Source organism: Podarcis vaucheri, assembly GCF_965113315.1.
Source record: "Podarcis vaucheri genome assembly, chromosome: 8".
NCBI lineage: Eukaryota > Metazoa > Chordata > Lepidosauria > Squamata > Lacertidae > Podarcis > Podarcis vaucheri.
The window spans coordinates 24,934,443-24,956,368 of record NC_138766.1 but is presented as its reverse complement, the minus strand read 5'-3'; the positions used below and the strand labels follow the sequence as shown (position 1 = coordinate 24,956,368).

The following is a 21,926-nucleotide window of genomic DNA, read 5'->3' as shown; positions in this document are numbered from 1 at the left end:
GTTTTGGTATCCATTCTTCTTTTGTCAGGACTTCTTCTTTCCGTTTATGGGCAAATACCGTATTTTTCGCCCTATAGGACGCACTTTTCCCCCTCCAAAAATGAAGGGGAAATCTGTGTGCGTCCTATGGGGCGAATACAGGCTTTGGCTGAAGCTTGGAGAGCGAGAGGGGTCGGTGCGCACTCCCTAGGCTGCAGATAGCAGCCTGCCGCCCGGCGCACGGGGCGCCCTGAAGCAGAGCGCCCCTCATACCGGGCAGAGATCCGCAGCGTGGGGAGCCCTGTGGGAGTTCCCGCAGGGCTCTCCACGCTGCGGATAGCAGCCTGCCGCCTGGGGCGCGGGGCACCCTGAAGCAGAGCGCCCCTTGTGCCGGGTAGACATCCGCAGCGTGGGGAGCCCTGCGGGAGTTTCCCCCCCAATTTTTTTCCTTTATCCCCCCCCATTTTCCCCCCCTTTATTTCCCCCCAAAAAAACTAGGTGCGTCCTATGGGACGGAGCGTTCTATGAGATGAAAAATACGGTAACTTTCTTGCCGCTATAGTCGCATATATGGATAAATTTCTATACAGTTTGGATAGTTCTGTGGATGCATTTTCTTCAGACTTTTTATATGGATGTACCTCTTGTTGTTTTCGTTCAGTGACTCAGGTCTGAATTGCTGCGGTAAAATTCACTATAAATGGGACTTTACTGAAAAAATACAGGGTTTTTTTTAATTAAAAAAGGGGTGATAGTTTAAACTCAATAACAGTTGAATGCACATTCTTTCTAGTGCCAAATCGCCATGGAAGCAGTGTGTTGTTTTCTGAATGCGTGCCTTGGCACTGAAGTAGACCAACATAGATTTGACTGTTAAACATGACCCATCCCAACCGAAATGGCCTGTGAGAGCAAAGCTATAAAAAAATAACTTGGGAAAAGATCTTCGCTTTCTTTTCTTTGTCGGATAAGTGAAAGGATTTTGATTTCAAAGCTTTCTAAAGTCCTTCGCAGGCATTCAGTGTTGACAGAGGCCCAGGAAAAAGACTCATGTCAGCTCAGCTTCAAATATGTGCATGGGTTATATTTAACTAATCTTCACTCAGACTAGACCGACTGATGTTAATGAACCTGAATCAGTCATGTCCATTAATTTCAGTGGGTCTACACTCAATAGGACTAACATAGTATAGGTGAAGGTAAAGGGACCGCTGACCATTAGGTCCACTTGCAGACGACTCTGGAGTTGCGGCGCTCATCTCGCTTTATTGGCCAAGGGAGCTGGCGTACAGCTTCCGGGTCATGTGGCCAGCATGACTAAGCCACTTCTGGCGAACCAGAGCAGTGCACAGAAACGCCGTTTACCTTCCCGCTGGAGCGGTACCTATTTATCTACTTGCACTTTGACGTGCTTTCGAACTGCTAGGTTGGCAGGAGCTGGGACCAAGCAATGGGAGCTCACCCCGTTACGGGGATTCGGACTGCCAACCTTCTGATCGGCAAGTCCTAGGCTCTGTGGTTTAATCCACAGCGCCACCCACGATCTGTGCAGTTCTTACCCATAAAAATTTGTTCTGTGAACTGCCCTGAGACCTCTGGGTATAGGGTGGTATGGAAATTCAATAAAATAATAAATAAATAAACATTGATGGATGTGCAAATAGTGATGTAGATACTGGGCTCTGGGATACTGGATTCTATTGTATGTAACATCCAAAGTATGGGTCTTGGGAAGGTCTGGGAACAGGGTGGGTATGCTGGGAGTGTGATTGGGGCAGAATGGTGTCATCCTGATTCTCTACCCACGTAGAGAATATCTGCATAGGGTTAACATCAGAACTCGGGAGGCAACTTCAAAATATGTTTATATGAAATACATTTCAACTTCCAATTTCTGTATCCTTTTCTAAAGACCAGTGTTTGAAACTCCCATTGTTCCAGGCACATTTTTTAACAGGGAATTTCATCGATTTGAGCGGTTTCTGAGCTCTGGGCGCAGGACTGCGCCTAAAATTTCAGATTCAAACCTCAGAGTGGAAGGAAAGGAGGACCTTTTTCTGCCTCCCCACTTCCAGCTACTCTCCGAAGACAGGAGAAGAGACCCTCTTAAGAATATTAGGGGAGTAGCTTTCGTATCTCAGTTTCTAACACTGCTAAATACATTTTAAAAGGCTGGGCTTCATTTTCATTCCTGAGGATACCGTTCTACAGAGTGTGAGTACTGTGGGATTAATGCAACATTTCCATCAACTATAATTTGGCATCTACTACATTCATCAAAATGTCATGCAAATTATAATAATTATGTGCAAGTAAATTGGCCAGTTAGCTTTGGCTCTCCAGCCCATTGTGTGTTTCCAATTTGACCTTCAGCACTAAACAAGTTGTCCGAAGATGCCCTAATGTTTACATATCCCTAACAGTGTGTCTTCCATGTTTTTCTCCACAGTGTGTTTGGTCTGTAGTTTGGGGCCTCTTTCATCTTACAGAAACTGTCTTGGTCTTTTGTAGAAGCTGGAACTGGATCGATTTATGCTTTATGCTCACGGGCCCGATCTTTGTCGAGAATCAGATCTGCGTCATGCAATGGCCAACTGCTTTGAAGCGTTGATAGGTGAGATACCTGCGCTGCAGCTTTTGTTGTGCTAATTGTGTGTTTTGTCCAGCGTTAATTCCCCTTATCTGTATGAATTTCTGTTTGGAAATAAGTCCGCAAATGGCTCTTCGACGTGGTAGCAAAATGAATATCAGATTCTCGGGACAAACTTAACAGACAGGATGTCATCTTCGTGCTCTGTTTGTGTGGTTACCAGGACCTGCGACTTGTTTCTCTTGGACTCTGAAGTCCGGTTCAAACAAGCCACAGTTTATGAGGCCAGGAATGAGCATTGAGGCGAAGCGCTTCTCACTTCGTGCCACAGAATCAGAACACGCCTAGTTTATTGACTGACATTAAGCCAGTTTCCCAGTTTGGACGTAACAGGGCCTTAATACATCCCAGGAATGAATAATAATAATATAATAATTTATTATTTATACCCTGGCTGGATTTCCCCAGCCGCTGTGGATGGCTCTCAACAGAATATTGAAAGCACAATAAAACATCAAACATTAAAAACTTCCCTAACAGGGCTGCCTTCAGATGTCTTCTAAAAGTCAGGTAGTTGTTTATTTCCTTGACATCTGATGAGAGGGCATTTCACAGGGCGGGTGCCACTACCAAGAAGGCCCTCTGCCTGGTTCCCTGTAACCTCACTTCTAGCAGTGAGGGAACCGCTAGAAGGCCCTCGGAGCTGGACCTCGGTGTCCGGGCTGAACGATGGGGGTGGAGATGCTCCTTCAGGTATACTGGGCCTTTGAGGCCATTTAGGGCAGGGGTCAGCACACTTTTTCGGTGGCCGATCCACTGTCCCTCAGACCTTGTGGGGGGCTGGGCTATATTTTGGAGGAAAAAAAATGCCCCACAAATAACCCAGAGATGCATTTTAAATAAAAGGGCACATTCTACTCATGTAAAAACACTCTGATTTCCAGACCATCCGTGGGCCAGATGTAGAAGGCGATAGGGCCAGATCCGGCCCCCAGGCCTTTATTTGCCTACCCATGGTTTAGGGCTTTAAAGGTCAGCACCAACACTTTGAATTGTGCTCAGAAATGAACTGGGAGCCAATGTAGGTCTTTCAGGACTGGTGTTATATGGTCTTGGAAACGTTGAAGTCAGTGCCCGTCTTGGAAAAGAGAAGGGTGGAGATGAAGGAGGAGCAATCAGCCGTGGTGCTCATTCCCAGCTACATAAATCGTGGTTTATGAAGCCAGGAAAGATAGTACAACCTGAGACAGAATATGGACCAGTATGACTGTGGTGTGATCCATCAAGTCAGTTCTCCGGTTCCTACTGTGAGGAATTGCATCTGACTTCTGGCATAGTACAAATACCAGGTCATCAAAACATTTATGAGCTAAACTGAACAAAATTAAACTAAATTATGCTGGTGGGATTTAAGGTTACAAGCCCAATGCATGTTTATTTGGATTTGGGCTCTGCTGACCTCTGTTTAAGCTCTTGTTATTCTGAGTAGCAGTAATGGAATGGTTTCCAAACTGGTTTTAAAGCTAAGTGCTGTTCGGTATAAGGAATTAAGTAGGCCCTGTCTGCCGGTTTGCAGTCTCTTGGACATTATAGAAGGAGGAACATAATAGGAAGGGAAACTGTGACAGGGGAGGGGATTAACTAATGGATAAAGACCAGAGGTTAGCACGCCTGACTCAAAAAGCTATTTAAAAAATGACATCTGATGGAGATGTTCTAGCAACAAGAGGGATGGCGTTGCAACGATCTGGAATAACGAGAAAAACAGCGTAGGTGAGGAGAAACTGCTGAGATTTTGGGTTTGATGAGGAGTAAAGTGCCTTTAGAAGATAAAGAACAAGGAAGAGTATAGAGGAACGAGAAGCAGGAAGATGAGACGGAGCCGTAGCATGGAAATATCCACGAAAAGAAGTTTAAATTGGCTTCCATTTCCCTATAGGCCTTAGGCTAGACCAGGAAGGTGACGAAAACCCTTGGTAAAAAGCAAAGGAGCGACAGGATTTAAAATAAATGAGAGTGGCCATAGTTATGAGAAAGGATGACCAAGGGTTTTCCGGTAAGAGAAGTAAGCAAGGTATTTGTAGTAGCAATGGAAATAAAGGAATGCTGGGAGATGCTTAAATGTTGGGACCAGTGAGAATTAGCTCTACAAAAAGACAAGGAAGATCAGTTGAAAAGAAGCCTCCAGTGCATACTTCTTCGGGAGAAATAGAGACAGAGCCAATAACGAGGAAAGATGAGAGCCAGAACTCAAAGGATAAATCAAAAATTCAGTTTTAAATGAATTCAGTTTCAGAAAAGGAGCAGGCATCGTTCATTAAGAAACAGCTGAAAGGCAGGCAGAGATCTTAAACTGGGAAAGAAAAGCTGGGAGTGGGAAAACAGAGTTGTAGGCTACCGGCTTGAAAAAGGAGCACTAAAGGAACGAGTAAGGGAGTCCGACAGAAGTAAATACATAGCTGGGAGTTAAGGACAAAATCTTCTGGAACGGCAGCAGAAAGAAAGAAAGAAAGAAGGAAATAAAACTTTCAGCGAGGAGTGGTAGCCAATCTTCAAATACAGTGGCACCTCGGGTTACATATGCTTCAGGTTACATGCACTTTAGGTTACAGACTCCGCTAACCCAGAAATAGTGCTTCAGGTTAAGAACTTTGCTTCAGGATGAGAACAGAAATCGTGCTCCGGCGGTGCAGCGGCAGCGGGAGGCCCCATTGGCTAAAGTGGTGCTTCAGGTTAAGAACAGTTTCAGGTTAAGAACGGACCTCCGAAACGAATTAAGTACTTAACCCGAGGTACCACTGTATCTAAAGGGCTGTCACGTGGAGGATAGAGCAAGGTTGTTTTAGCCTTCTCCGGAGGGTAGGACTCGTACCAATGGCTTCAAGTTGCAAGAAGGGAGATTTGGACTAAACATCAGGAAGAACTTTATGATGGCAAGTGTTCAACAGTGGAACTGACTCCTGCGAGAGAGAGAGAGAGAGAGAGAGAGAGAGAGAGAGATATGGTGGACTTCCCTTCCTTGGAGTTTTTAAAGTAGGGGTGGGGTAGTGTCTGTCATGTATGATCTAGTTGAGATTCCTCCACTGCAGCGGGTTGGGCTAGATGACCTACGGGGTCCCTGCCAATTCCACAATTCTGTAATTCAGCGAGAATCAAAGGTATTGAAGATTAGAGAAAGAGAGTCGGCAGCAGACGAGGGAAAAGAAGCAGGGCATCTAAGTGGAGATTGAAAGGGAGAAAGCCGAATTGTGCCATTTTTTAAAAAAACCAACAAAAGTACAAGTATAGAAGAAACAGACAAATGGGAGGGGAAAAATAAAATAAAAACCCTATCATATCCGCTGCTGAAAACCAATTGGTTAAGCCGAGTGGGGAAATGAAGAAGGAATTGGATGAAGGAACCACAGGAGTAGCATCATCTAATGGGGAAATCCATGTTTCAATAAGAGCAAAACAAGAAAAACGATCAGAGATAGCAAAATCATTAAGTACGACAGCTTTATTAACTGCGGGGCGACGGTTTAATAAAGTGCAAGGAAGGAAAGACTGCCACACAAGGAGGGGGAGGGAGATTAGCATTGCAGCATTGTCGAGAAATGGGAGGACCCTGGTCACCGACAAAGGAAAGGAGAAACAGAATGGATTAATTACTCCTAAAATAGTGGAAAGGGGGGGCAAACACGCCGGGATTCGAAAGCAGTCAGAATAATGAAGGGAGTGGGGTGGGGGTGGAGAAATGCTAATTGATAAATGGCGAATGCTAATTTATATTTATTATATATAGTGGTGCCCCGCAAGACGAATGCCTCGCAAGACAAAAAACTAGACGAAAGGGTTTTGCGGTTTTTGAGCTGCTTCGCAAGACGAATTTCCCTATGGGCTTGCTTCGCAATGTCTTCGAAAACGTCTTGCGTTTTTTGCAAGTTTGTTTCCTTTTTCTTAACACCGTTAATACAGTTGCAACTTGACTTCGAGGAGCAATTCATAGAAGTGTGGTAGCCTTTTTTGAGGTTTTTGGTGATTTTTGAAGCTTTTCCAAAACTTTTCCGACACGGTGCTTCGCAAGACGAAAAATTGGCTAGACGAAAAAACTCGCGGAACGAATTAATTTCGTCTTGCGAGGCACCACTGTATGTGTTTTATTTATTTATTAACATTCTTATGTTAACATCGGTAAGCATTATCATATTACATCACAAGGCTTATTATAATATAATTTTCAGCATGTATACAAAGCTAAAGAAAAGAAACAAGGACAAAAAACTATTCCAAAATCATATACGTACCAACACTTTGGACTTCCTGTCTATCCCGTTGTATATTCCTTTTTTACAAATGAATGTACTCTTATTATTGTATATTTCGAATGCCAATTGATAAATGACACTTTGCCTTGCTGCCTTCCTTAAGGGGCTCGTTGTGTCTGATGATGACATCTATGATGGTGTTCTCGAAGGAGGTGTCCAATTTTTAAATTTCATGTTATATTTATTCATTGAATATATATACCGCCCTATACCCAGAGGTCTCAGGGCGGTTCACAGAATAAAATCAAGATGTAAAACTGCAAAATGCGTACAGTGGTACCTCGGGTTAAGTACTTAATTCGTTCCAGAGGTCCGTACTTAACCTGAAACAGTTCTTAACCTGAAGCACCACTTTAGCTAATGGGGCCTCCGGCTGCTGCTGCGCCGCCAGAGCACGATTTCTGTTCTCATCCTGAAGCAAAGTTCTTAACCTGAAGCACTATTTCTGGGTTAGCGGAGTCTGTAACCTGAAGTGTATGTCACCTGAAGCATATGTAACCTGAGGTATCACTGTAATCACAATAAAAACAACAACCCGATAGCCCTCCCCCTCAAAAAAGCCACATAGGATGTCAACCAAAGGCCTGGCACCTAAAGGTATATAATGAAGGCGCCAGGCAAACTTCCCTGGGGAGAGTATTCCACAGGCAGGGAGCCATTGCAGAGAAGGCCCTGTCTCATGTTGCCACCCTCTTCTGGACCTCTCAAGGAGGAGGCACATGAAGAAGGGCCTCAGAAGATGATCTCAGGGTCTGGGTAGGTTCCCATCAGCCCCAACCAAGGTAGCCCCATGGTCAGGTATGATGTGAGTTGTAGCCCAATGACGTCCAGAGGGCACCCCATCAGCTACCCCCGCGCCTGCTGCTGTACCCCCACTCTGTCTTGGAAGAGGCTGTCCCCATCACACCTTGCCCTTGCAAGGAATAATGGCAGCGGCAACTGGATCCACTTGGTCCTGGTCTTCTGGTCTTGGCCTCCTAGTTTGATGCTCTATGGACCTCTTGTTAGTCTAAATCAATCATTCAATCTTTATTACGGTCCAGAGACCCAACACATTGTTACAAAGCAATGCACAATTCAGACAGCCTACCTCCAGGTTAAACATGCATTTTGTTCAGACTTAAAGATAGGGATCATTGGTTCTTGCAACCACCAATAAAAACTTTGCCGCTGCTAATGTTCTAGCATTTGTCCGGTCTTCCAATAGGAACCTGACATAGTGAGCCTCTGATTTTCCCGGGAAAGGTACCAGCAAGGGTAATACTAGTCTAAATCCCTTTGTTCCTCAAGGGGACGGGTAGTCAGCAGGGAGAGGAGATAGAGGGAATTGGCGGGAAAGGGAGGCGAGGAGAAAGAGGGTGGAAAAGAAAAGAAAACTCGCAAGCGAGGGGATGACGCAGAACAGAACTGCCTGAATTTCATCCTTATGCATTTTGCCTTGCCTTGGAAAATAGATTCTAGCTCTTTGGGTTCTGCCTTGGGCTGTATTGCGTTTCGTCAGATCAAGATAAGGGGGTTGTGGGTGGGGGAAGCTGTGCTTTCCAACTCTGCTTCGCTTCTCTCACACACTTTGATGTTCAGCGTTTTAAAAAATAAAGGGGGTGGGGGGGAGCGGTACAATTCCAGCGCTTTTGGGACAAGGAAGGGTAGGGCCGTCTCCTAGGAGCTAGCTGCCATTTATTTGGCAAAGGGAAGCCAGGGCATCGTGTGTGTGTGTGTGTGTGTGTGTGGTTTTTTAATTTTAATTTTGGTCGTCTGTGTGCATCATGAGCCTAGGACTTACCGATCAGAAGGTCGGCGGTTTGAATCCCCGTGATGGGGTGAGCTCCCGTTGCTTGGTCCCTGCTCCTCCCAACCTAGCAGTTTGAAAGCACCTCAAAGTGTAAGTAGATAAATAGGTACCGCTCTGGCGGGAAGGTAAACGGCGTTTCTGTGCGCTGCTCTGGTTCGCCAGAAGCGACTTAGTCATGCTGGCCACATGACCCGAAAGCTGTACGCCGGCTCCCTCGGCTAATAAAGCGAGATGAGCGCCGCAACCCCAGAGTTGGTCACGACTGGACCTAATGGTCAGGGGTCCCTTTACCTTTACCTATGCATCATGCTACGTGGGGCTGTGGTGGAGCGTCGGCCCCAAGCATAGCAAAGGGAAGCTTGCGTTTCGTTTGGCATTTGTAGGGGTCGTTGCAAAGCAGCAGACTTTCACAAACCAGGACTGAATAATAAGGAAGTGCCACTCAAGTACAGTGGTACCTCAGGTTACATACGCTTCAGGTTACAGACTCCACTAACCCAGAAATAGTACCTCAGGTTAACAACTTTGCTTCAGGATGAGAAAAGAAATCACGTGGCGGCAGCGGGAGGCTCCATTAGCTAAAGTGGTGTTTCAGGTTAAGAATAGTTTCAGGTTCAGAATGGACCTCTGGAACGAATTAAGTACTTAACCCGATGTACGTTCTTATGTGTGTGTCTGGGTCTAAATCCCTTTGTTTCTTAAGGAGGACAGTTCGTTAGCAGGGAGGTGAGATAGAGGGAACCGCGGATAGGGATGAGATAGAGAGGATCGGCTAAAAATGGTTAGTCTTTGGTTATTTTTTGAGCTGTTTAAATATTCCCTTTGCAGCAGGTATGAAGAACTTTTTTTCCTCTTTTTCTTTTGAGGGGTAATCCATTGGGGGTAATTCTGTCAGGGTTTGTCTGATGACTGTAGACAAGGCTCAAGCCAGCAGTGGATCCTGCCAGAGAGAAAGAAAAAAAATCCTCTCTCTATACCTCTGGGTATAGGGCGGTATATAAATTCAAGAAACAATAATTATAATCTCATTCTGTCCACCTGCTCTCACCAGAACATCTAGGCATTTTCTTTCTTCCTGGCTCAGGCTCACAGCTTGCGTTACCGGCAGTCTCTTGAATGTTAATGCGCATCTTACGGCAAATTTTGTCACGCAGGGGCGGTTTACTTGGAGGGCAGTCTGGAGGAAGCCAAACAGCTCTTCGGACGCTTGCTTTTCAACGGCAAGGTATGACTTTATCCATAGCCTCCTTGCGCCTTCCGACACGTCTCTTGCTTACAGAATCAATTTGAGTTATGCGGTGGTTCATTAAAGGGAGTGTTTCAAAGGAAAATGGAAAGGCTACCTGCTTTTCAGAACGTTCTGGCTTTATATAGCAGCAGCATTTTTTTTTTTTATTGTCCTTAAGTGTGCTCTGCTGCAAAACAGGGATGCGCAGAGTGGTTTTCAGAAGCAGCGCAGGGAGTGTTTTTCCCTTCTCCCCCCCCCCCCATGCGCTGCTTTTATTTTATAATCCCTCTTTCCCCCGCTTGACGCAGCAAACACCCATTCAGTCATTCGTTCAATTGGTTAGAGCAGGGTTTCCTGAACTCGGGTCTCCAGCTGCTGTTGGACTACAATTCCCATTATCCTTAGCTCCCAGGGATGGTGGGAGTTGTAGTCCCAAAACAACTGGGAAGCCAAGTTTGGAAAACCCTGAAGAGTATTTAAATGCCACCCTATAATGAAGTTAGGACGCAGGTGGTGCTGTGGGTTAAACCACAGAGCCTAAGACTTGCCGATCAGAAGGTTGGCGGTTCGAATCCCCGCAACGGGTGAGGTTCCGTTGTTCAGTCCCTGCTCCTGCCAACCTAGCAGTTCGAAAGCACGTCAAAGTGCAAGTAGATAAATAGGTACTGCTCCGGTGGGAAGGTAAACGGCGTTTCTGTGCGCAGCTCTGGTTCGCCAGAAGCGGCTTAGTCATGCTGGCCACATGACCCGGAAGCTGTACGCCGACTCCCTCGGCCAATAAAGCAAGATGAACGCTGCAACCCCAGAGTTGGCCACGACTGGACCTAATGGTCAGGGGTCCCTTTACTTATAATGGAGTTATCACCCGGGGGGGGGGGATCAGAACCAGAAATAAAGCTATTTAATATTCAGCGACAATAAAAAGCAACATAAATACAGCATAGGAACCCGTGTTGCAGAGGCTAAAAACAGGCTAAAGGGCTTGGGAGAATAAAAAGGCCTTTGTGTGGCACCCGATGACACCAAGGCAGGCACAAGGTGAGCATCTCTGGGGAAGACATTCCACAGCTGGGGAGCCAACACTGGAAAAAGGCCCTGCCCTCCCCTAACTCAGTGGGAATGCTCAGAGAAAGGGTTCCAGAGAAGATCTAAAATTCCAAACAGATCTACGTGAAGGGGGGAAAGTATTCTGGTCCCAAACTGTGAAGGACCTTAAAGGTCATTCGGAGTAGGAAAGTGTCTAGGAGTGGGGGAAGTCGAGGAGGGGACAGTGATTGTAAGTGAAAAGCAAAAGGCATGGAGAAGGAGAAGGATCAGCAGAGGCAAGACTCTTCAGGTAGCTGGCCTTCGTGAGCTTCCTCAACATACATGCAGTTCTTCTCATCTACCCCAATGGTGTAGCATGGGTTGCCAAAGCCCAGGAGATAGGAGGGAGGGAAATGGACAGAGCACGCATGCGCCACCCAAGAGATTGCAGGCACATATATAAGAAAAGAAGAGTCGTTCAGTTGCCTGGAGAGGACACTTCCTGGTTCACATGCAGAAGATGTTTCCAGCAGATCCCAGTGTTGGAAGCACACAGCTGTATTGAGGCAGCACTGGGTGTTGAAATTTGGCGCCCCCTAACAATTTTGTTCTCGAAATTTGTGTTCTTGAAGCTACCAGTATGAGTTTGACCAAACTGCGGGAGGCAGTGGAAGTCAGGAGTGCCTGGCGTGCTCTGGTCCATGGGGTCACAAAGAGTCGGACACGACTAAACAACTAACCTAAACTGCCCTCCCCCCAAAAAAAAATTTTTAATAATAATTCACCACTGCTCTACCCTGGCTCTGATCCTGCCAGGGCTCACAGCTTCTGCTGTTCACTGACTCAGCTGCCTGCATCCCAGCCCTGAAACATAAGTGTTAAGATGTAATTGGTTTTGTGCATGCATCTGCCTTCGAGTATAATAGAATGCTACTGTATTATGTGGTCATATTCTTTGGGTTTGTGTTGAGGTTTCCCCTCCCTTTCAGATGTAAGATGTCCCTTTCAGGCTGGGGTTCTTATCCTCTTATCCTTTTTACTAAACTTTTAAGCAAAAAAAAAAAAAGGGGGGGAGAAGGTAAACTGTTACATAGTTCAAGAATTGTGTGTGTGTTCGTTTTCTCCTTCCACCTAATGGATATGCACTAAATGGATGCGCTACAGGCAGTTTAAGCAGAGAGTGCCCGCTTTCAAAAAAATTAGCTTGCCGGCACTATTGAAATCGGGGAAAAAAAAGCAGAGTCAGCATCTGAACCCATTTCAGTACTTCGCAGAATGACATTTTATTTAGCAATGTGGAATTTGTTAAACGGCTCCCGTGAGCTTTAAAAGCGTCTCTCGATGTTTGCAGGACCTGCGGGAAGTATGGCTTAATTATCCGCTGCACCCTCTGCAAGTAAGTGTCTCCCTTTTCCGTAAGGAATTTCAGAGTGCTTTTCTTCTTCATCTTTCTCTCCCCTCCCCCCCCCCCCGTTCCCAAGGATGCCTTTTTAGCTGTATTCAGCTGCGCTGACATCTCTGAACGGCTAGCAGGCACATGGCCTTTGTGAATTTCTTTTGTGGCTAATAACTGTCGAGAGCTCGGGCTCAAGGGGGGGTGGCAGGGACTTCAGAGTGCCTCAGGCAACAGGCAGGCAGTAATTTGGCAGGTGGGTGGCAGACACAGGACAGGTGAGCGGCAGATTTATAGTCTAGTGGCAAAAGGGGGGGGGGGAAATAACCAGACCGTCTTCCTTGCTAGAAAATCTCCCCGAGTGGAAAAGTACAGCAAAAATGGGAGCTTTGTAGCATATAGCATCACGTGGTCAGCCTCTTACTTCCTGATTCCTCTCAGCATCAGGACCGTTCTGGGCTGTGGAGTGACTCACTCAGGTGAACCTGGGATCCAGTACTCTCCATGGACAGCAGCCCTAGTAGTGAATGATCCGCAGGGATTCCTAGTTTGAAGTCATCCTTGCTTTGGACAGTAAGCTTCCTGGGAAGAATGCCTATACTCGGGGTGCCGATCAGACCCCAAATCCTGGTCATTTCGAAGAAGTTGTGGGGGGAATGGAGGAAAATAGTTTTCTTCTTCTCTCTGAAATTGCATTCCACTTTCCAAAGCTAGCTGGTCTCCAGGGGAGGGACGTATTTTGATTCCCCCCCCCCCAACGTTGGGACAGTGGCCTTACGTTGTAAATATGTGTAAATATGATTTTCCTGATATGCTGTGGCTTGATTCAGAACTTACACAAAAGAACCGGTTTCCCAGTTCATATTTTTATAGAATACTTGCGGCCTTTTCAGAAACACCCCCCCCAAAAAAACCCCCCCAAAAACCCCCTGTGTTTGCAAACAAGGCTTTGTGGCTTTTTTGTACAAGTGTTGAAATTAAAGTTGTGAAATTTTAAAAAAAGGGAAAAAAAGAATGCCTATTCATTGAGCATAATGGCAAGGGTGACATCATCTCAAATTTAACAACACCGTTAACTAATGCATCTGATGTTTATATTTTTTATATTTTTTGAACGCCTCAAACCCCTTCACATACTGTATTTTTTGCTCTATAAGACTCACTTTTTCCCTCCTAAAAAGTAAGGGGAAATGCGTGTGAGTCTTAAGGAGTGATTGCAGGCTGCACAGCTATCACAGAAGCCAGAACAGCAAGAAGGATTGCTGCTTTCACTGCGTAGCGATCCCTCTTGTTGTTCTGGCTTCTGAGATTCAGAATATTTTTTTTCTTGTTTTCCTCCTCCCAAAACTAGGTGCGTCTTGTGGTCTGGTGCGTCTTATAGAGCAAAAAATATGGTACGTTATGGAGGTCGCCAGGAAATCTGTAAGCACTGGCAGTGGCCTCTCTTCCTCCAACTCCAAATAGTATTAGAAACGAATAGTACTTTCAGTATTTTTGTGAGAATGAGTGGCATGAAAATGCACCGTAAGTGATTCATGCTGAAATCCCACCGTTCAAAACTACTTGTGTAGGTGGTCCACATATGACTTTATCAGTGTTGTGAAAGGGCCACAAAGAAGTTGAAATCCTCTACCTTTTCCCGTTGCGAAAACTCAATCTAAACGATGGCTGAAAGAATTCTCTGTACTTGGGATCTGCCCATAGAAAAGCTACTTCTCAGCAAACGGGGACAAAACCCTTTTGAAAAATGTTAATTATGCTCCTGCAAAACCCCAAAATATGTTCATTGTATTATCATTTAGCAAGCGTTCCTGCTAGCTTCTCGCTGAAATAATTTAATTTGAAAATACTAAATTAGAGAAAGAAGGGGGAGGAGTTGATAGTGAAATACTGAAGTTACTTGCTATACACACACACACAGGCGTACCTTGGAAGTCGAACGGAATCCGTTGCGGAAGTCCATTCGACTTCCTAAACGTTCGGAAACCAAAGGGTGGCTTCTGATTGGCTGCAGGAAGCTCGGACGTTGGGCTTCCGAAAATTGTTTGAAAACCGGAACACTCACTTCCGGGTTTTGGTCGTTCGGGAGCCGATTTGTTCGGGAGCCAAGGCATTTGAGATCCAAGGTATGACTGTATATAAAAGAAACATTTGAATCAAGACTTTTTCTTTAAAAAATTATTATTTATGTTTATATCCTTCTAATCCTCAGCATACAATTGCTGTCAGGACAGTGGGACAACAGAAAATATGAATAGGGCCAGTTTTTAAAAATAAAAAAATAATTAAAATAGCAAAAGGTGTAGTCAATCCACTGAGAAAAGCTAATAAAAAATAGCATTGTTGAATGTATGCAGGAAAGGCCAGAGAGCTCAAAGGCCCCAGTGACGTTGATCTTTTTGCTTCAGAGTTATCTGCTGCCTTTCAACCTGTTAAAAAATAAAATTGTGGTCCAGGCTTTATTAAGGTAATGTTCAGTAGCCACTGAAAATCTGCTTTGTTGTGTTTCGGCCCCATTTCTTTTCGGTCATATGCAAAGTAAAAATCACAGTGTTCATTATTTTGTTAGCTCCAGCTTCCTAAATTGGGCCTTAAATCTTTCTTCTAAGTTCACGCTGTTCTCTGCGTTCATATTTCTTTACAGCTGCAAGAGTCCAATACTGACCGACAGCTGATTGAGACATCTCCTGTGCTCCAGAAATTGACCGAGTTCGAGGAAGCCATCGGAGTAATTTTCACTCACGTTCGGCTTCTGGCCCGGGCTTTCACTTTGAGAACTGTCGGATTTAACCACCTGACCCTGTGAGTTTGTTGGGCGTTTCTTTCTCTCTCCCCCCCCCCCCAGTAAAGTTTATGATTATTTCATTTTAGAACGTACCGTATTTACATGAATCTAATGCGCCATCAAATCTTAAGGGCAACCTCAATTTTCAAAACCTTGAAACCCCAGAAAAGTATTGACTGGCGCCATCAAATCTCATGCGCGCTCTAATTTCTGCGGCGTAATTTGCCCCCCCCCAAAGGTGCGCATTGCACCCGGATAAATACGGTGTATGAAACAGAGAGAACAGTTACAGCAACCGGCAAAAATTAAAATACGGAAAACTAAACTGTAAAATAGGCCTGGAGACAGTGGCGTAGCGTGGGGGGTGCAGGGGGGCCCGGCCGCACCGGGCGCAACATCTGGGGGTTAGGGGGTGCAAATCCACGGGTTAGGGGGTGCAAATTACTTGCCTTGCCCCGGGTGCTGACAACCCACGCTACGCCACTGCCTGTAAAATGCATTGCAAAGTTTTAAAATGGATCTCAGGCATTCGCTTCCGAACAGGCAGCTTTGTCCGGTTTGCCAGCTATGGATGCTCCTGGATAGGGATCGCCAGACCACGGTAGACCAACATCGTGACTGGATCACTGTGACACGTTCTGTGACTGGATAGCTTTAACACGCTGCCCAGAAGCGCAGAACAAGGCGGTCAAACTGCCGAGGAAGGAGCTGTGCCAACAAATGGACCAGTTCTCTCTCTTCCCTCAAGTCTTCATCCTTGTCACCCTCTATGAGTTGGGGGGTGGCTTCCTGAAGTGGGGAGACTCCAGTTTTTGTGGAGACGGGAAGGTCAGAGATCTAATAAAATGCGAGGGAAACCACTATGAGACCCTCACAAGTAATGTTGGGCGATAGGAATGGTGATCTACGAGGACAAAAATATTGTAGAAATACAGTATGGGGACACATGTGGTTCTTTTTATAGGTAATGTATATATATTATAATATAATTATACAGTCGTACCTTGGATCCCGAACGCCTTGCGAGTTGAACGTTTTGGCTCCCTAACGCCACAAACCCAGAAGTGAGTGTTCCGTTTGTGAACGTTCTTCGGAACCCGAACATCTGATGTGGCTTCTGTGGCTTCCGATTGGCTGCAGGTGCTTCCTGCAGCCAATCGGAAGGTGCGCCCTAGTTTCCGAACGTTTTGGAAGTCAAACAGACTTCTGGAAGGGATTCCATTTGACTTCCAAGGTACGACTGTGATATTATTCTAATATTATTATGATGATATTATTAAAAGTAATATAATTATAATAATTATGTATACTTTTATATATTGTACATTATATTTTTTTTTTGCATTTTCAAATTTTATATCACAAATTAAACATTTTTTATTTTACCATACATTTATTGACTTCCCTCCCCTTCCAACGTTCATTTCACTTTCCCACCATTCCTGCATATTTTGATATATCCATCTAGTTCTGTTCTCCTATCTTCAATACTTACTATACTGTCAATTTTACTTTAACGCTGCCAGTGTTTTCAACTGTACACAATTGTTTCCCATATGCTCGACAAAAAATTCCCACTCCTCTTTAAATGCCTTGCGCAGGAGCCGTGCTAAATCGTTCCAAGCGAGCCCAACACACATGTAGTTCTATAGCGAGGAAAGGCTTGTTTTTCTATCTTTTCAACTTTATTGATTTCTACCTCTTTCTGTTTCAGGGGCCACAATCAGAGGATGGAATTCTTGGGAGATTCCATAATGCAGCTGGTGGCCACGGAATATTTATTCATACATTTCCCGGATCATCATGAAGGCCACCTTACGGTGAGATTGCCACCTGTCACTCTTCTCCGGGAGCAGAACTTGACAAGTCAGAGGGGACAGGAGAGACAGAGGGTAGGGGGAAAGAGAGAAGGAATTGCAGAAGCAGCGAGTGATTTATTCTGGGCTTAATGAACATCCACAACCTCAGCGCGCAGCCTGCTCTTAATAAGGTTCTGTTAATTTGAAGATGTGAATCCAGCTGCGATCTACGAAGTTTTGATTCTTGCCACCCAGGCATGATGTCTTCTCTCCTTTAAAGCAGGTCAATAGCTTTAATAACCGCCGCGATTACAATACGGTAACTTGTTCCACCTTAAAACTACAAGTAGCGCTCGTTTCATTAGCAAGCACTTGGGGTAGACAGATGCTATGAACATGGGGTCTGTAGGAATGCTTTTGGGGGAGCAGTTTCAGGGCTAATAGGTATCTCAAAGCAACAAACCAATCAAGTTTGCCTTTCTTTTTAAGAATAGCTGCTTCGTTTCAGTAACACGCAAGTCTTGGGTGGTCTCTCGACTGTTCAACTAGACATTTATTGCAACTTGCTTACCTTGCCCCATAGAACTGAACAGGAGCCCTTTAGAACCAATCCTTCTACCCTAGCCGAATACCTCCCACCATAGAAAGGCTTTCCTACTCATGCTTCTGCCCCCCCCATCACACGTGGTCCCAGGGCACGGCACGATAAGCCGCTTAAAACCACGTCAAACCAATCTTCGAATAAGTACCATTGTTACTTGTTGTTGTTTAGTCGCTTAGTTGTGTCCGACTCTTCGTGACCTTGTGGACCAGAGCACGCCAGGCACTTCTGTCTTCCACTGCCTCCTGCAGTTTGGTCAAACTCATGCTGGTAGCTTCGAGAACACTGTCCAACCATCTTGTCCTCTGTTGTTGTTCTCCTTATCTTTCCCAACATCAGGGTCTTTTCCAGGGAGTCTTCTCTTCTCATGAGGTGACCAAAGTATTGGAGCCTCAGCTTCAGGATCTGTCCTTCCAGTGAGCACTCAGGGCTGATTTCCTTTAGAATGGATAGGGTTGATCTTCTTGCAGTCCATGGGACTCTCAAGAGTCTCCTCCAGCACCATAATTCAAAAGCATCAATTCTTCGGTGATCAGCCTTCTTTATGGTCCAGCTCTCACTTCCATACATCACTACTGGGAAAACCATAGCTTTAACTATACGGACCTTTGTTGGCAAGGTGATGTCTCTGCTTTTTAAGATGCTGTCTAGGTTTGTCATTGCTTTTCTCCCAAGAAGCAGGCGTCTTTTAATTTCGTGGCTGCTGTCACCATCTGCACTGATCATGGAGCCCAAGAAAGTAAAATCTCTCACTGCCTCCATTTCTTCCCCTTCTATTTGCCTGGAGGTGATGGGCTCAGTGGCCATGATCTTCGTTTTTTTGATGTTGAGCTTTAGACCATATTTTGCGCTCTCCTCTTTCACCCTCATTAAAAGGTTATTTAATTCCTCCTCACTTTCTGCCATCAAGGTTGTGTCATCTGCATATCTGAGGTTGTTGATATTTCTCCTGGCAATCTTAATTCCAGCTAGGGATTCATCCAGCTCAGCGGGGGCAAATCAAAGAGATAAGACGAAACACAGCTAACTACATCTCAGTGCTCAGTCTAGAAATGATATCATCCCGTCAGTGCCTGTGCATTGCCAGAAAGAAAAAGGTTGTCTGTGGTTGCAGCGTTCAAAATTCGCCAGGCGCATTTTCACCTGGCTATCGGCCACTTGCGACCAAGCGAAGATGCCCGGGGTCCAGGAGGGCACCAGTCGCCTCCATCATCTGGAGATGCATGCCCTTGGATCTCGACTTTTTTTCACACACTGATACCTCACCCTGTAGAATCCTATCGGTTATATGTTGTCTGCGCAATCAGGATGAATTTAAGGAACCCAAAGGTTGTCTTGGAAAACACGACTTTTGAGCTGCTTGGCCCCAAAATGGCAACCAGGCATTTTGTTTGGGCAACTGTAACCCCAGTTTAAGGAATCCTTTGGTGCCAAGCTTATACATCTGAGTTTCTGCATCGTTAGGGCGCCATTTTGATATACCCTAACTAGAGTGCGACTACAATCCAGGAAACTCGCTTTTATTTACATATAATGATCCTATACCATTCGCCTTTGTGCTAGCCAGAAGGAGAAGCCTCTCCTATAAATTTCTTTCCGAATGCAACCATATCTTTTTTTCAAAGAGTTCTGCAGCACAAAGAAGATCCAGTTTTGACTTTATGCTGTCCATCCCTTCCAATCCCCCCTCTCCTTTGCTCTCTTCTGCATATTTCCACTCGGCCAGTAGCTCCAAGGAAGGCTAACCCCTGATTTCAAAGACCCGTGTGCTCTTTGAACTTGCTGCTGAAGTGGCAGGGCATTTTAATGTTTAACCAAAGTTACGTTTTAAGCAGCGAGCACGTTTTCCCTCCACACCGCTTTCTCCCTCGGTCCCCTTCCTCTGCCTTCTGCCCGAGACCTTCTCTTAAGCATAATTTGAGCCTGTCTCCCTTCTGTCTTCTGATGAATAAATATGACATGTTAAATTTCCTTATCAGTGGGCCTGCCCCCTCTCCCGAGCTCCCTTTCATCTGATCAGACTGAAATAAGCTTTCAAAAGTTGCTTTTATGTTTCGGGCGCGCCTTAACGTTTCGTTTCGCACCGCTCTCGTGCTCTGCCAGCCCCCGCCCGTATCGTTCCATCTTTCACAGAAATTTCACCTCAGCTGTTCACCCAGCCTTCGTATCCTATGCAAATTGCATTAGGTTCTGCTTTCCGAGCCACTGGTTCGCTGCAGACGTTGCCCCAACAATAAGTTGCGTGCTTGTTCTTTTGGAAAGTGGCTGCTGTTAATTAAAGCGCTGGGCTCCTCTCTTCCTGTCAACCGGCTCTCGATTCTCATAGTACTTAATTCTTCGTCGCCACAGGTGGCTGCATTTTTTGACAATTAACACTGCAGTCCTCCTGCGACGGACACATTGGGGACCAGCTCACTTTGCCCGGTGTGAGAGGATTATATGTTGCCAAGTCTATTTACGTTAAATTGGCTGAAGCCGTAGTAATATTCACGGATCCAGGATGAGAGCGATAAATCGACCGCCTGTTACCGCGGCTCTTGCAGCATCCTTTAGACAATTGGAGAGGATTATATGTAAGCAGCACCTTAGGCACCTCCATCATTAGCGAGTTACACAGGAGCTCTCTCTGCTTTGTATGCACAGTGGAAGCAAGAGCACACTTCTGTCAGCAAGAGAAATTGAGCTTGGCATATTTTCTGCCCATTAGCTTGCTTCAACAGGAAGCTGGACACGAGTCGGGTGCTTCTGACCTAAGACAAATTGTAGTATAATCTTAGGATAAGCACAAACCGTGGTTTGCCAGTTTGGACCAAATGATAAACTACAGATTGCCTCAAGCTAGGAAAGGAGGGAGAGGATAGCTGTGTGCTGTGGTCAGGAAGGAGCACCCAACATTTCAGGGATGCGGGTGGCGCTGTGGTCTAAACCACTGAACCTCTTTGGCTTGCCGATCGGAAGGTCGGCGATTCGAATCCACACGACGGGGTGAGCTCCCGTTGCTCTGTCCCAGCTCCTGCCAACCTAGCAGTTCGACAGCACACCAGTGCAAGTAGATAAATAGGTACCACTTCGGCAGGAAGGTAAATGGCATTTCCGTGTGCTCTGGCAGTCGTAATGGTATACCGTTGTGCCAGAAGCGGTTTAGTCATTCTGGCCACATGACCTGGAAAGTTTTCTGTTGGCTCCCTTGGCCTGAAAGCAGAAATGAGTGCCGCACCCCATAGTCCAGAGGTCCTTTGCCTTTTTACCTTACACAACACGTTGAGTACCATTTATGTAACCCTAACCCATGTTTTGGTGTTACATCTGAACCACTTTGGTGTGTTTTGCATGCCTCTTTCTTATTAGTTTTTATTAAAGTTTTTGTGTGTGTTATAAAGCAAACAGATCAAAAGGGAAAGGTACATCTATTGTCTCCACTTTCAATTCATAGTCATTTTCTCAGTTCGTTAGTGTTTGGCGAGAGACACTTTTGTCATAGACATCTTTCTGAGACTCCTTCCGTCGCTCCTGCTCTGTAGGGGGAGCCGTAGAGTCACGAGAAGCTGCTTTAGGTCAAGCCAGGTCCATCCATCTCGGCATCGCCAACTTTGATTGGCGGCTTCAGTCTGTGTTTTCCGACATGGGATTTCCCAGCCCTAATGGGGACTGAACCTGGAACCTTCTGCATGCAAAGCATGCAGCTGTGTCTAAACCCCTCTTCCCCAAAATGAGGCGGTAGTGGATCACTTTTGGGATCCCCACCCCACCGAACATCAATCTGGTTTCCATACAGCCCTCCCTCTAAGAAGCTCAGAACAACATGGTGGTCCCTCCTCTGTACTCCAGGCAGGCTGTACTGTTAGGTAGGCTATAATGCAATATATACCATGCAATAAATTGAACACTCAGACCACATTGGCTGTTCCCTCTCACCCATGTTCTTAGTCCTGTTCTGGTAGGTTCCTCACCAGGTGTCTTCCTTACATGGTGTCATCCTAAGTGCCCAGGTGAGAAACCTCTTTTGACACCCATCTACTATTCCCACTGAAAATGCCTTTGTTGAGCTCTTCCTCTGACTACTCTGCCACCCCAGATTTCTTGAATCAGGGCTGCAGCAAGTCATGCTTACCTACTAATCTTGCCCGGTGCTCCAGTGATCTCCAGATTCTTGTAGCAGGACCCTTGTACCTATGGGACTGCCTCTCCCGGTATGCCCCACGGAGGACCTTAAGGTCCATAAATAGCAACACCCTAGTGGTCCCGGGCCCTAAGGAAGTTAGATTAGCCTCAACCAGAGCCAGGGCCTTTTCAACACTGGCTCCAGCCTGGTGGAACGCTCTGTCTCATGAGACCAGGGCCCTGCGGGATCTGATTTCTTTCCGCAGGGCCTGTAAGACAGAGTTGTTCCGCCTGGCCTTTGGCTTAGAATCAATTTGACTTCCTT

The 21,926-nt window shown here is 45.7% G+C and overlaps 1 protein-coding gene across 2 annotated transcripts in view; it reads left to right on the top strand.

Moving 5' to 3' along the window:
- DROSHA (drosha ribonuclease III) overlaps positions 1 to 21,926 on the top strand; it is an 81,065-nt gene that overhangs the window by 42,242 nt on the left and 16,897 nt on the right. For both annotated transcript variants that reach the window (XM_082234185.1, XM_082234184.1), the window contains exons 22-26: positions 2,491 to 2,593; positions 9,823 to 9,893; positions 12,274 to 12,318; positions 14,960 to 15,117; positions 16,815 to 16,920. In XM_082234185.1, the coding sequence (XP_082090311.1) occupies positions 2,491 to 2,593; positions 9,823 to 9,893; positions 12,274 to 12,318; positions 14,960 to 15,117; positions 16,815 to 16,920 (483 nt within the window). The remainder of the gene's footprint in view (positions 1 to 2,490; positions 2,594 to 9,822; positions 9,894 to 12,273; positions 12,319 to 14,959; positions 15,118 to 16,814; positions 16,921 to 21,926) is intronic.